The sequence below is a fragment of the Coregonus lavaretus genome, assembly GCF_964263955.1.
Source record: "Coregonus lavaretus genome assembly, chromosome: 20".
Classification (NCBI taxonomy): domain Eukaryota; kingdom Metazoa; phylum Chordata; class Actinopteri; order Salmoniformes; family Salmonidae; genus Coregonus; species Coregonus lavaretus.
Window position 1 is genome coordinate 22,949,927 of NC_140007.1, and position 15,312 is coordinate 22,965,238.

At 43.1% G+C, this 15,312-nt stretch overlaps 1 protein-coding gene across 1 annotated transcript in view; it reads left to right on the top strand.

The window, feature by feature from the left end:
• Positions 1-293: 293 nt before the first annotated feature.
• The window catches only part of cntn3a.2 (contactin 3a, tandem duplicate 2), a gene marked incomplete at both ends in the record, with an annotated part of 60,370 nt that continues 45,351 nt past the window's right edge, over positions 294-15,312 (top strand). Inside the window, 10 exons of the mRNA XM_084184036.1 lie at positions 294-348; positions 498-633; positions 2,921-3,096; positions 3,303-3,398; positions 5,709-5,912; positions 8,190-8,292; positions 8,634-8,818; positions 11,866-12,002; positions 12,565-12,694; positions 12,838-12,988. Coding sequence (XP_084040162.1) covers positions 294-348; positions 498-633; positions 2,921-3,096; positions 3,303-3,398; positions 5,709-5,912; positions 8,190-8,292; positions 8,634-8,818; positions 11,866-12,002; positions 12,565-12,694; positions 12,838-12,988 — 1,373 coding nt within the window. The remainder of the gene's footprint in view (positions 349-497; positions 634-2,920; positions 3,097-3,302; positions 3,399-5,708; positions 5,913-8,189; positions 8,293-8,633; positions 8,819-11,865; positions 12,003-12,564; positions 12,695-12,837; positions 12,989-15,312) is intronic.

Below are 15,312 nucleotides of genomic sequence, written 5' to 3' on the forward strand. Positions count from 1 at the left end.
CCGTGGGTTAAGAGAAATGGAAGGTTCCCACATTCACTTCCAACATTCCATCACTCAATATTTCTATGGTGCCAATGTCAATTCCATATCCGTCTCGCCTGCCTGTCCAAATGATGGCTAAGCACGAAAATAGATACAGTATATTTGACGTTTTCATGAGGTGACATGTCTGCTGAGTTTGGTGTTTTTGCTGTAATGACTGTCTCCTACAGGTCAGGACTGTCTGTTCCGGAGAAAAGAGTGTTGTTTAGAGCTTATTGAATGAAAGTCTCATTCGTCCTTCGCTGCCAAATATGACGTTACCATGGAAACAGCTTCTTCTGCTATCAATCATCGACTGTCTCGCAGGTAGAAAAATAATATATTTGATGTGTAATGATTCTTTTGTAGGAAACATTTACGATTCGAGTGTGACATCCGAAAAAGCTGGAAATCATGTCACAACCAGAATATATGAGTTAAACATTCTGCTACATTGACGACTATGTCTTCCCCAGAATGTTTGGACAGTGGATCATTCCATGGTCCAAGATGGAGGATGGAACCCAGTGACTTGTTTATCCCTGTTGATTCTATAGAAGAGGAGGCCACTCTTACGTGTGACGCTAAAGGAATCCCCCCTCCTCAATACAGGTAGGATTCAGACTCACTCACCTGGCTTGAATTTCTATATGACTACGACTACGGCTATTACTACGTTTTACACCAGTGCCGCGGGGTCTACTGGTTTTCATCTTTGCTTCTCAATCAGCAACTAATTTACACCTGTGAAATGAGGTGTTTTGACTGTCTGGCCGATCAGGGACTTTAATGGGTCAGGTTTATGTGGCGCTTCTCCACTGCTCATGCTTTTCACATTAATAGCTTGTTGCTGTTTTATGGAGGGATGAAACAATGGGTGAAACCCAGCTGCAGACAACGCAGATGCTCCAAACCAGTTGCGCAAACAAAAACAAACAAGCATTGACTGTCAACTGTCTTTGCTGTGTAGCCCACAGTACTCCAGCACAGCCAGTGTAAATGAGAAGAATAAAAGTGGTATTGAGCTCACGCTACGTTCATAATCGCATGTGGTTGGTATCCCCCCAGCTAAGATGAGGTATTTCCATTTGCTGATTAAAGGCGAGACGAGCGTGTTTAGCGTTGCATCTCTTGCTGTGCTCTGCACCACATGCCCTCAACACCTCCTCAGCTCCTCTCTTGAAGTGTAAATGGAATACACTGCTCCCTCCATTTTATCTTCTCTCTCGCTCTCTCTCTCACACTCTCTCTTGCTCTCTCTCTCTCTCTCACTCCTGCCACTCATGCTCTCATACCCCCAAAGCTGGAAACAGGGTTTCTGAGGTAAAACACAAAAAGACATTGGTCTTGTGCTGCATATTTGGACTCATATAATCAGTGAACATGTAAACAGTGTTTATTATATGAGATAAAGAGAAACTGAACTACATAATTCAAATCACATTTTATTTGTCACATGCTTCGTAAATGACAGGTGTAGACTAACAGGGAAATGCTTACTTACAGGCCCTTCCCAACAATGCAAAGATAATATTTTTTGAAAAATAATAACACAAGTATATATATATATATGCCACGAGTCACCGTCTGTGATCTAATAAGAGCCTCTGCCTTCCTCTGTTTGTCAAGAGCCCCAGGTCATCAAATCCTATCAATTAATTGCCATGATAGAGTAGCGGGATTGATGGACTGAGTTTCAAGGTGCTTTACCTCTCAAATACTATGACATATTTATGTTTAAAGGGCGGCTGAACCAAAAAAACTACTTCTCTGGTTAAAAACGGCCTGTGGCGTCGGCAGTAGTCATAAACATCCATTGTAGTCCCAAAATTGAATAAAAAGTATAAGTAGGATAACTTTGGTCATAAAGTCAGTATTTTCCAAAACTGAGATTTGCGAGATTTAGGAAATGAATGACGTTGACATTTTCCTTGGACTTGTTGGTGTGCTGTACCAGCTTTTATTATTCTCCTCTTTTCTATGAGAGTGCAGAAAGGGTGCAATGAAAGGAATGTGTGAAAGCATTGCTGTGTGGGTAGTGTGAGTTTGCACCTGCTGTGGGTTTTGAGGGTGCTAATATTCTTATTCAAAGAGAGAAGAACTGAGCATATTATACCAATCGAGAAAGAACAAGGTGTTACTGTTTGTGACTATAGTATGTGTATTTTTGACCCATAGGCCTCTGTGGAGAGTGGAAACAATGTATTTGAGAGTTTGTCTTAAGTGGATGGGATATCCATATCAACCATAAAACTGAAATAACACTAAATATTATGAATGCATTTACATATAATTAAAAGGACATAACACATCATTTAAGTTTGTTGGATGTCTTCAAACTCCAAAAGAAGTCTGTCAAGATGAGTCCAAGTCCCATGCCATCCGTTGTGTAGGTCCAGCTACAGTATACAATATGTCTCCAAATGAATGGAAAGGATAACACAAATCTGGTAATGATATGGTTCTTAGTATTTTCATTCATTTTAGATTGTAGGATATAGCTGGATCTACAAAGTAGATGGCCTGGGACATGGACTTATCTCAACAGACATTCTTCTTATTTATCTTAGCTTGAAGATTTACAAATTGTTATGAATGGTTATGGATATTGATATGTACTTCAACTATTGACATAGTAAAGACTCATGCACAGTATGTCCCTTCATTTGAAATGACAAAACAACAAAAGCAACAAACAACCATAAACCGTACCTACCTGTATATGTTATTTTTTATCATTGACCTCAAAATATCAATGAACTTTAAGTACCATCCAAATAACGGTTGCTGCCTTTATTGAGTTTTAGTTTTCAATTTGATCCCATAAATCCACTGTGGTCAATAGATGGAGATGTGCTGTGAATATTGCCAGCAGCTGATGGTATTTCTGCCCTCACAGATGGTCACTGAATGGAACTCTCATAAATCTGGAGTTGGACCACCGGCGTCGGTTGTCTGGGGGCAACCTCATCATAAGAAGTCTGGACCGCTACCAGGATGGGGGAAGGTACCAGTGTACGGCCTATAACACAATAGGAGCCATTCTCAGCAGAAGAGCAAGCCTACAGTTTGCCTGTAAGTTAAGAACAGGCCATAATACTGCCTCCTGTGACACTGCATTATATTGCATTATTACATTGTCACCATTGATAATAACACACCATACCTTATAAATACATTATAATGCTTTACATGCAGGTGGTTCATAGGGGGAAATGAGTGTCATCAGTGTGCTGTATTTATATTCTAAGACGTCATAAATTGACCCGTTTCTCTTCTAGACTTGGATCATTTTAAACTCCACACAAGAAGTGCGGTGTCAGTTCGAGAAGGACAAGGAGTTGTGTTACTCTGTGGAACACCCACCTCCTCAGGAGGTATTGAATGACTTTTGTTATCTTCTTTTACACTTGACAGTCCTATATGAATCGACATGGCATTTCAACTATACTTTAGCACTACTACTTAAGAATGATTCTGCAGTCATATTACAGTTTAATCAATGCTTTTGGTGCAATTTTTTACAAATATGTGGTCAATTTTCTCAACTTATAGCACAAAACTCAAATCGTCAAAAAGGCTTCATGTCCAAATCATCCTAAAGTATCGTCCTAGATTGATTGTGTTGCTCAATGAAGTTACATATAGGGCAATTCCACACCAGTTTGGCCTAAAGATAGTCATGATGTTTTTAATCTTCCTCAAATGAAGTCCATAGAAAGGTTGTTTTGGGGAATTAAGAAATATTTAAATAAAGTTGGCACATCTGTGAGACTTTGGCCTTACCCAGGTCTCCTTTAGGACACTACAACGATTAGTCTGTAGATGCTACTAGGGCAGTCTTGGTGTCTTTTGAAACATTACTGTGTGCTCTGAAATATGAGTAGGTTTTACATTAAGAATGCAATTTATTTACTTTAATATATAGATAACATATATATAAATAAAACATATTTAACATATATAACATCTGAGAGCAGTGTGTACGTATATGGATGTTGACTGCGTGCATGTTGGCACTGAGGAAGAAGTAATTTGATGGTAGGGGTTGTCTCATACTGGCCTCGTGTAGCTCAGTTGGTAGAGCATGGCGCTTGCAACGCCTGTGTTGTGGGTTCGTTTCCCACGGGGGGCCAGTATGAAAATGTATGCACTCACTAACTGTAAGTCGCTCTGGATAAGAGCGTCTGCTAAATGACTAAAATGTAAATGTAAATGTCTCATGATCCCTTTTGTCCTCTCTCCATCCCTTTGGGAGCTTTCCTCAAAACACGTGACGCCAGGTGTAAGGGGTTATGCCACCCTTTATAAAGCATAGCATTTTGGGAAATTGACATGTTGCATTATGTCACATTTGGCCAGTCACCCTACAGAGGGAGTGGTTATGTCACCCTTTATACACAAATCAAATCCAAATCAAATCCATCCCAAAGATACATTATCTTTATGGCTGTGTTTACATAGGCGGTCCAATTCAGATCTTTTTTACACTAATACCCTGTGAAAGTGAAGTCATCCTACGTCATGTCCCGGGTCTTTTGAATGGGCTTCAAGATTATATCATAAAATTAATGAAAATACGGTCATTTAAGATATATAAAATTATAATTGTATTAGTTTATTGATTTACTCACACCCGATGCCTTTTATCAAAATATTTGATGCTCAAGAAGTAGAAAAGTCTCCTGCAGCGTTGTTAGCATGCTGGAGGGCGCCTGCTCGAGCTGAGGACCTACAGGATGGTAAGAACCCGTTAGTTACAGGCCATTTGATGTGTTTCATAATAGATTATGCTTCTTTTTTTTTGCTGAATGTTGCCACCCAGTACTTTTTGAAAATGTAAAATAAATATGTTTTTGAATACTGGCAAGCTGTCGAAATACCTTTAGGGAGTTGTAGTTTATGTCTCTAGGTCAAATGAAAGATTTGTAACTTTTCGGCTTCGTGTTTCTTCTTGGGCGTCAAATACATTGAAAATTGGCACATGGTAAGTAAATTCATTCGAAAACACATATACATTTTAATATATAAATTAATTATTCCACTATCACGGCTCAGGAAAAGACCCAGATGCAGACAGTTCGAATAACGGACGTTTATTATATAAACAGGGGGCAGGCAAAGGACAGGTCAAGGGCAGGCAGAGGTCGGTAGTCCAGGTCAGTGTCAAAACGGTACAGAACGGCAGGCAGGCTCAGGGTCAGGGCAGGCAGAAAGATAAAAAACTGGAAAACTAGAAAACAGGGCTAAAAAAAACAGGAGTACGAAAAACACGCTGGTAGGCTTGACGAAACAAGACGAACTGGCAACAGACAAACAGAGAACACAGGTATAAATGCACAGGGGATAATGGGGAAGATGGGCGACACCTGTAGGGGGGTGGAGACAAGCACAAAGACAGGTGAAACAGATCAGGGTGTGACAGACCACGTTTTCATGGATTTGAGGATGCAAATTTGAAGCCCATTCTTAGCCTACAAAACGAGGGTCCCGGAAGTAACAATGAGTGTAACTTTCATAGGGTATTGGTGTTTTGACAAATCACATCAGATCTTTTGCCAATAATTGGGCAAAAGATCAGAACTGGGCTGCCTGTATAAATACAGCATTTGTGTTCTTGGTTTCAAGTTTTGAATGTTACGTCATATCAGTAGTTGGCTAAATCTCCCCCTCATTTCCCTTTCTAGACCTTAGTTATGCATGGGTCTTCAATGAATACCCATACTTCGTCCAGCAAGACAACCGGCGCTTCGTATCTCAGGAGACTGGCAACCTGTACATCGCCAAAGTGGAGCCCTCAGATGTGGGCAACTATACCTGTGTGGTGATGAACAGCATCACAAAGGGCAAAGTTCACAGCTCACCAACATCTCTGGTCCTGAGGAAAGACGGTAAGCTTATTCATCAGAAGACCTTGCATAATGATTCATAACATACAGGTAGCAGGCGTAGGTAGGCTTTCATTGAGCCAGATAACTTTTTGTAGTATAATAAAAAAATGACTTTTATTTTGAAGACACCTTATACGTGATGTTGAATAAATGTGTTATGAATGTGGTATGAATGATACAGCAACATTCATGAAGGTGTTATGTACAGTATACACCCTTCGTATAAGCTAACATTGTTATTACCTGGTATGCATTGTTTAGTTGCCAGGCCATGTTCATTATAGCACTATGTAGGCTTTATCACCGATGATCCAGGTGCCTTATTTTCTTACTTGGCTTTTTTAACAACTGCCTGTACTTGGAGGAATCCAATGAACTGTTCCTTATAGCTACAGTATGTATTTAGCTCTTCACACTTTTGCAGAAAGTAAACACTGCCTTTGGGTTGAATTAAACATTTAAACATTAACCATACATTCAAAAACAGCCAGACCCTCAAGAGATAACCTTAGTGTATTCCACCCAGGAACTGAGGATTTAAATTATTTGTTGCTGTTATTTCACTACACTCCCTCGACATGCATGCTTAAAGCTGCAATATGTAACTTTTTAGGGCGACCCGACCAAATTCACATAGAAATAAGAGTTATAGATCTGTTATTCTCATTAAAAGAAGTCTAAGAAGCGGTAGATTTGTCTTATGTGAGCTATTTCTATGCTTCCCGTTCTTAAGTGTAGTTTTTGCCTCTTTTACTTTAGTTTTTGTACACCAGTTTCAAATAGCAGAAAATACAATATTTTTGGTTATGGAAAATATATTTCACTGCAGTTTAGATGGTACAATGATTATCTACGTTATATTGCTTGTTTTGTCACATAAACTGAAATTAGGTGAACTATTAGAATTTTTGCAACCAGGAAATGGCGGAGTGATTTCTGCATAGTGTACCTTTAAGTGGAGTAGCCGTTCAGTTCACCTACATGCTGACTAGACCGGGCGCACGTGCATGTTGATTTTTTCCACCCACACCAGACGCGATCAGGACACGCAGGTTGAAATATCAAAATTAACTCTGAACCAACTATATTAATTTGGAGACAGGTCGAAAAGGATTAAACATTTATGGCAATTTAGCTAGCTAGCTTACTGTTGCTAGCTAATTTGTCCTGGGATATAAACATTGGGTTGTTATTTTACCTGAAATGCACAAGGTCCTCTACTCCGACAATTAATCCACAGATAAAAGGGTAAACCGAGTGGACTGGAGTGTGGACCTCCTTTCATCTTTCGATCACCCACGTGGGTATATGCTCCTTAAAACCAATGAGGAGATGGGAGAGGCAGGACATGCAGCGCGTGGAGCGTAACAAATAGAACTAACTTCTGGCTACACAGACGCTCGTTGACTCGCGAGAGCAGTGTTGGTGCAATGATTGAATAACATGTATGTGTAAATGTATTTTGCAACACGGGCGGTCTGGCTGACCACACATTGCTAAAATAGAACTTGTTTCTATTTGTGACGCTTGATGCACTGCAAGTCCCGCCTCTCCCATCTCCTCATTGGTTTTTAGGAGCATATACCCACGTGGGTGATTGAAAGATAAACTGAGGTCCACACTCCGGTACAGTTGGTGATGATAATGCACATGCACATTAAAGTTGGTTGTCAACCGCCATATAAAGTCCAAAGAAGAAGAAGATGCCTGAAGGAGGAGAGATTACTAGAAACAAACTCGGTTTACCCTTATATCTGTGGATTAATTGTCGGAGTAGAGGACCTTGTGCATTTCAGGGAAAATAACAACCCAATGTTTATATCCCAGGACAAATTAGCTAGCAACAGCAAGCTAGCTAGCTAAATTGCCATAAATGTTTAATGCTTTTCAACCTGTCCCCAAATTAATACAGTTGGTTCAGAGTTCGTTGTGATATTTCAACCTGCGTGTCCTGATCGCGTCTGGTGTGGGTGTACAAAATCAACTGATTTTGTACGTTTGCCCACTGACAAAGAAATGATCAGTCTATAGCTTTGTCAGTGGGCAAACGTACAAAATCAGCAGGGGATCAAATACTTTTTTCCCTCACTGTATACCTTGCGTTGTGAGGCCAAACAAAACCATAGTAAAACTAACAGAAATAATACATGCATAAACACTCTTTCTAACACGCTGACTAGACCGGGCACCTGCGTGCGCCATCGCGCATGTTGATTTTGTACACCCACACCAATAATGGAAGCATGAACAACAACTACTTGTACTTGTACTTCATAGGAGTAATGGGAGAATACGAGCCGAAAATAGAAGTTCATTTCCCTGACACCGTACCAGCAGCAAAAGGATCAGTGGTTACACTGGAGTGTTTTGCTCTTGGGAAGTAAGCTGTATTTCTTGGAGCATGTTTTCAATCTTCCCTCTTCTTTCACTCACTCAAAGCATTTTGGGATTTTTATAGAGCAGTGTCACTAGGAAAATTATGTTTGTTAGACTGTGGCATCTCTCTATTATTCGTCAGAATAGCTTTTGAATACAATGATTGTCAACTTCGGTTTGTGAAGGGCCACATGCATACTTTCTTCAAATGACTTTCTCTCTTTATTTAATGTATAGAATACGAAAATAAGTTGCATAAAATCTTGTTAGATATAGTCTAACAGAGAAGATGTGGAGTCGACATGTTTTGTGGAGTCGACATGTTTTGCTTTCTGTCTTTCCTAGCCCTGTCGCTGAGATTACGTGGAAGAGGGCTAATGGAGTCCCGTTCCCCAGCAAAGTGAAGATGAAGTACTCCAATGCCGTCTTGGAGATCCCCAGCTTCCAACAGGATGACACGGGGGGCTATGAGTGTGTGGCCGAAAACAAGATGGGGAAGAACATCGCTACAGGCCGACTGGCCTTCCACGGTACTGTCACGCTGTGGGATCGCAAATATAATTTTAACCATCAGCCGAGTCAGTTAAAAACACTCCTTTTTACAATGACAACCTGTTAAGTGGTTAGGGGCAAATGCAGCGATAGATAATGAAAATGATATGTACAATAAAGTTACAAAACAAGACAGACATCACAATACAAAAGGACAAAAACACATGGCAACAACACAACAAACAGTAAAAACAATCCATATATGGTCAGCAATCATTTGTTAGGACATCAAATACAACAAGCATACCATCCTACTTTCAAGAGGGATGGATTTATCCATTTGGAAAATGTACACTAAATTTTACAACCCATGAACACCAACTATTGGTCATTATGAAAGCTGTGCTATACTCAAGATAATGCACAGGCTCTCATTATATTACTGTTGCTACTACTCATTGGCAAAGTACAGCCACTGTTGGTATTATAATGTAATAATATATTGTTTGTTTATTGATTTTACACTCAACAAAAATATAAATGCAACATGCGACAATTTCAAAGATTTGATTGAGGTACAGTTCATATAAGGAAATCCATCAATTGAAATCCATTAATAAGGCCCTAATCTATGGATTTCAAATGACTGGGAAATACAGATATGCATCTGTTCGTCACAGATACCTTTTTTTTTTTAAGTAGTGGGGGCGTGGATCAGAAAACCAGTCAGTATCTGGTGTGACCACCATTTGTCTCATGCAGCGCAACATCTCCTTCACATAGAGTTGATCAGGCTGTTGATTGTGGCCTGTGGAATATTGTCCCACTCCTCTTCAATGGCTGTGCGAAGTTGCTGGATATTGGCGCGAACTGGAACACGCTGTCGTACACGTCGATCCAGAGCATCCCAAACATGTTCAATGGGTGATATGTCTGGTGAGTATGCAGGCCATGGAAGAACTGGGACATTTACAGCTTCCAGGATTTGTGTACAGATCCTTGCGACATGGGTGATGGCGGCAGATGAATGGCACGACAATGGGCATCAGGATCTCGTCACGGTATCTCTGTGCATTGAAATTGCCATCGATAAAATGCAATTGTGTTCTTTGTCCGTAGCTTATGCCTGCCCATACCATAACCCCACCACCATCATGGGGCACTTTGTTCACAACGTTGACGTCAGCAAACCGCTCGCCCACACAACTCCATACACGCTGTCTGCAATCTGCCCGGTACAGTTGAAACCGGGATTCATCCTTGAAGAGCACACTTCTCCAGCGTGCCTGTGGCAATCGAAGGTGAGCATTTGCCCACTGAAGTCGGTTACGACGCCGAACAGCAGTCAGGTCAAGACCCTGGTGAGGACGATGAGCAAGCAGATGAGCTTCCTGAGACGGTTTCTGACAGTTTGTGCAGAAACTCTTCGGTTGTACAAACCTACAGTTTCATCAGCTGTTCGGGTGGCTTGTCTCAGACGATCCCGCAGGTGAAGAAGCCGGATGTGGAGGTCCTGTGCTGGTGTGGTTACAAGTGGTCTGCGGTTGTGAGACGGTTGGATGTACTGACAAATTCTCTAAAACGACGTTGGAGGCGGCTTATGGTAGAGAAATGAACATTAAATTCTCTGGCAAGCACTCTGGTGGACATTCATGCAGTCTGTGGCATTGTGGTGTGTGACAGAACTGCACATTTTAGAATGGCCTTTTATTGTCCCCAGCACCTGTGTAATGAGGTGCACCTGTGTAATGATCATGCAGTTTAATCAGCTTCTTGATATGCCACACCTGTCAGGTGGATGGATTATCTTAGCAAACGAGAAATGCTCACTAAGGAACATTTCTGGGATATTTTATTTCAGCTCATGAAACATGGGTCGAACACTTTACATGTTGCGTTTATATTTTTGTTCAGTGTGCATTGTTGTTATGTGTAAGCATTGCAGGCAACTCTATTTTTGATTTTCAGTTATCATTCTGGTAGAAAGCAATTCCAGTTGGGACAGGCATAGTCTCATATTGGAAGTTTATTTGGTTATAATTTTAACTTCAATAATTTCATTTTTCTTGCCTGGATAGCTTCTGCTTCCTTTTCTTGTCCACGGTCTCGTGGCTGAGGCAAATAACACTTTTGTAATTGGAGTTGACAGGATGGTGCTGCAGAGTGAATTGGGCATGTTAACAAGTAACAATGGTGTTAAATGACTTCCTGTGAAAGCTCCTTGAAACCCAGTTTGGTGCTGGGAATAGGTCAGAGGTGAGTTGGGCTGTTAAACTGATTTTGAATTATGATCATTACAGTCTGGGAGCATTGCAGGTGAAGACCTTTGTGAGATCTCTTTAAGAATTCCCTCATCCCTAGTGCATTCAAGTGCATGATGGCGCTGCTGTTGTAGCTTACAGAAGGTGACTCTGTTTGAACAGAGAATTGCACAAAAACAATGACATTGTTCCTCACTGTGAAGCCAAGTTCATGTTTGTTTTACTAAAGATAGCAGATACAGTAGAGACTGCCCCATGGCAGTGAAGTGGACATTGCCCTGTGTAGGGTGCAGCTTTCGGATGGGACGTTAAACGGATGTCCTTACTCTCTGTGGTCACTAAAGATCCTGTGGCACTTATCGTAAGAGTAGGGGTGTTAACCTCAGTGTCCTGGCAAAAATTCCCAATCTGGCCCTCATACCATCATGGCCACCTAATCACCACCAGCTTTCAGTTGGCTCATTCATCCCCTCCCCTCTCCCTGTAAATCTTCCCCACGTCTTTGCTGTAAAAGAGAATGTGTTCTCAGTCATCTTACCTGGTAAAATATGGGTAAAATAAATTGAATAAATAAAACATTTTGTCTACTGTTTTGCAAAAAAAGTGTTTAGCAATTGCATTTAGTGTGAAAACGATGAGAAATGACTAACTGTAAGAAAAGGTTATTGTTTTGGCCATGTGGATCCCAGTTTTGATCACGTAGATCCCAGTTTTCTTCACAGTGTTCAAGCAATCGAGGAAAAACTGTAAGAGGACTTCCCCTTTAAAACCCTCTACTAATATGCAGTCAGTCATTGACATGGAGTATTTTGTATCTTTCATAGCCAAACCTCAGTGGATTCAGACCATGAGAGACACGGCCCTAGCCATAGAGGAGAGGCTTCACTGGGAGTGCAGGGCCAACGGGAAGCCCAAACCTTCCTACAACTGGCTGAAAAATGGCCAAGTGCTGATCACTGAGGTAAACCCCACCTTCCCATCCATCTCTCATGAGTTCTTTGTCCATCTTACAGAAAGGAAGGTGCTAGCACACTGAACATTTCACAATCAAATCCAACTTTTAGGAGTATAAGCATTGTCCAGGCACCTTCCTTACATTGAAACATTGCCTTGCACCTGTGACATGGGTGTGCATCGAGAGAGATATAGCGTGTGTGTAAGAAAAGAGATAGCATATCAGACTCTCTACAAGCTGCTCCATTTCAAGAGAACAGGCAAACACTCTCCATTATTCATAGCCCATGTTCAAGCTTCTGCAGATTTAGTTAATCTACTGTGAAAAGTACACGGTAGCAGACCAAACTTGAACCCCAGAGAAGTGCATCTAGATGTTTCTTCCACATGCACTTTTGTACCACTTTTTTATTCTTTACATTAGCGGGATATTTTGTATAATTTTACTCCTTACCAAAACCCTCCTAATGGTTATTTTTACTGTAATAAGTGTGTTTTATTCTATAATGTTCAAATGACCTTAACATTTACTTGTACTCCACATGCTACTTGTGTCTGTGCCTTTGCAGGAGAGGGTCCATGTTGACAATGGGGTCCTGTTGATCTCGTCTTTGAACCTGTCTGATGCCGGGATGTACCAGTGTGTGGCTGAGAATAAATATGGCGTCATCTATTTCAGCACTGAGCTCATGGTCTTAGGTATGGTGGCTTTTATCCATTTCTAAAACGTGTGACTATCCAACAAATTGGCAAGGTCATATTACTGTTCTTTGAAAGGTTAGAGGGATTCAATAATAATGGGGTCAATAAAAATGTTTTTTACATTTCCTGTGTCCCTTCAGCCTCTCCTCCAGACTTCACTGGTAACCTGCTCAGAGCCCTGCTTAAAGCCAAGGCCGGCACCATAGTGACTCTAGAGTGTAAGCCCCAAGCATACCCCACCGCTAGCATCCTGTGGAAGAAAGGCAACCAACCTATCCACACCAATGACAGGTAACGTCTTACAGTACATTCTATATATGGTTTGATTCCTTCTTTCTTCTCCACCCATATTAGTGCTTTAGACGATGATCTGTTCCTAATTTATTTTAGCCTTATTTAGACAGGTACAAGAAGATACTGATTTCTGCAAGAAAGGATGTATTTCTCAATTGGTCGGTTTTCTTTGGTAGTACATACAAGCTCCAAAAAGATAAAGACCTTGTAGATGTTTTTTTCAAGAAGGAAGTGTGATGAGGTGGTGTTGAAGGAGTCAGGCACAGGAGGGTAAATCACGGAATAACAGGCTTTAATCCGCAAAATACAGGTTTATGCAGAAATGCGTCAAACACACTCCAGGGCACAAAACAGGTGCACTGGAAAATACAAAGCACACAGGAAAATACTCCCGTCGATATAAAATACACGAGCTCCACCGAGCTTCACTAACCTCCACAATAAACAATCACCCACAAGGACAAGGGGGCAGAGGGAACACTTATACACAGACTAATTAGGGGATTAGAACCAGGTGTGTGTGATTGACAAGACAAGACAATTGTGATGATGATTGGGGCGGCAGTGGTTAGTACTCCGGTGGCGACGAACGCCGAAGCGTGCCCGGACAAGGAGGGGAGGCAGCCTTGGCCGAAGTCATGACAGTACCCCCCCCCCCGCCGACCCCGGCCTCGGGAACACGGAGCAGGGCGAGCCGGAAGGCGACGGTGGAAATCCCACAACAGGGAGGGATTGAGGATATCCCTCACCGGGACCCAGCACCGTTCCTCCGGACCGTACCCCTCCCACTCCACGAGGTACTGAAGGCCCTCCACCCGATGCCTCAAATCCAGGATGGCACGGACAGAGTACGCCAGGGCCCCCTCGATGTCCAGAGGAGGTGGAGGAACCTCCCGCACCTCAGACTCCTGGAGCGGCCCAACCACCACCGGCCTGAGGAGAGACACATGAAACGAGGGGTTAATACGGTAATCGGGGGGGGGAGTAACAACCTATACGTAACCTCGTTGATTCTCCTCAGGACTAAAAACGGCCACACAAACCGCGGGCTCAGCTTCCGGCAGGGCAGGCGGAGGGGCAGATTCCGGGTCGAGAGCCAGACCCGATACCCCGGTACGAAGACCGGGGCCTCACTGCGTTGACGGTCAGCGTTGGCCTTCTGACGACGCACGGCGCACTGGAGGTGAACGTGGGCAGCGTCCCACATCTCCTCCGCGCACCGAAACCAGTCATCCACCGCAGGAGCCTCGGTCTGGCTCTGGTGCCACGTGCCAGAACCGGTTGGTAACCTAAAACATATTGGAATGGTGTTAGGTTAGTAGAGGAGTGGCGGAGAGAGTTCTGGACATATTATGCCCATGGCAAGAACACCGACCACTCCCCCGGCCAGTCCTGGCAGTAGGACCGCAGGAACCTACCCACATCCTGATTTACTCGTTCCACCTGCCCATTTGCCTCGGGGTGGAACCCAGAGGTCAGGCTGACCGAGACCCCCAGACGTTCCATGAACGCCTTCCAAACCTTGGACGTGACCTGGGGACCTCGGTCGGACACTATATCCACACCCCGTAGTGCCGGAAGACGTGAGTAAACAGGGCCTCCGCAGTCTGCAGGGCCGTGGGGAGACTGGGCAGAGGAAGGAGGCGGCAGGACTTGGAGAAGCGGTCCACAACGACCAGGATGGTGGTGTTACCTTGGGAGAGGGGAAGATCAGTTCGAAAATCAATACTAAGGTGAGACCATGGTTGTTGTGGAACTGGTAATGGTTGTAGCTTACCCTCTGGGAGGTACCTAGGTGCCTTACTCTGGGCGCACACCGAGCAGGAGGAGACTCACATCCTTAGCCAAGGTAGGCCACCAGTACTTTCCGCTCAAGCAGCGTACTGTACGGCCGATACCTGGGTGACCAGAGGAGGGTGACATGTGTGCCCAGAAGAGCAGACGATCACGGATAAGAGCAGGCACGTACCGCAGCCCAGCTGGACACTGATGTGGAGATGGATCTGTGCGTAATGCCTGCTCTATATCCGCGTCCATCGCCCATACTACCGGCACCACAATGCAGGAGGCCGGGAGTATGGGGGTGTTGTCTCTGGGCCTCTCCTCTGTGTCATACAGCCGAGACAGTGCGTCTGCCTTCACGTTCTTCGTAACCGGAATGTATGACAATGTAAAATCAAACCGGGTGAAGAATAGGGCCCACCTGGCCTGGCGAGGATTCAGCCTCCTCGCTGCCCGGATGTACTCCAGGTTATGGTGGTCCGTCCAAACGAGGAAAGGGTGTTTCGCCCCTTTGAGCCAATGAAATGCGATCTCCCTCC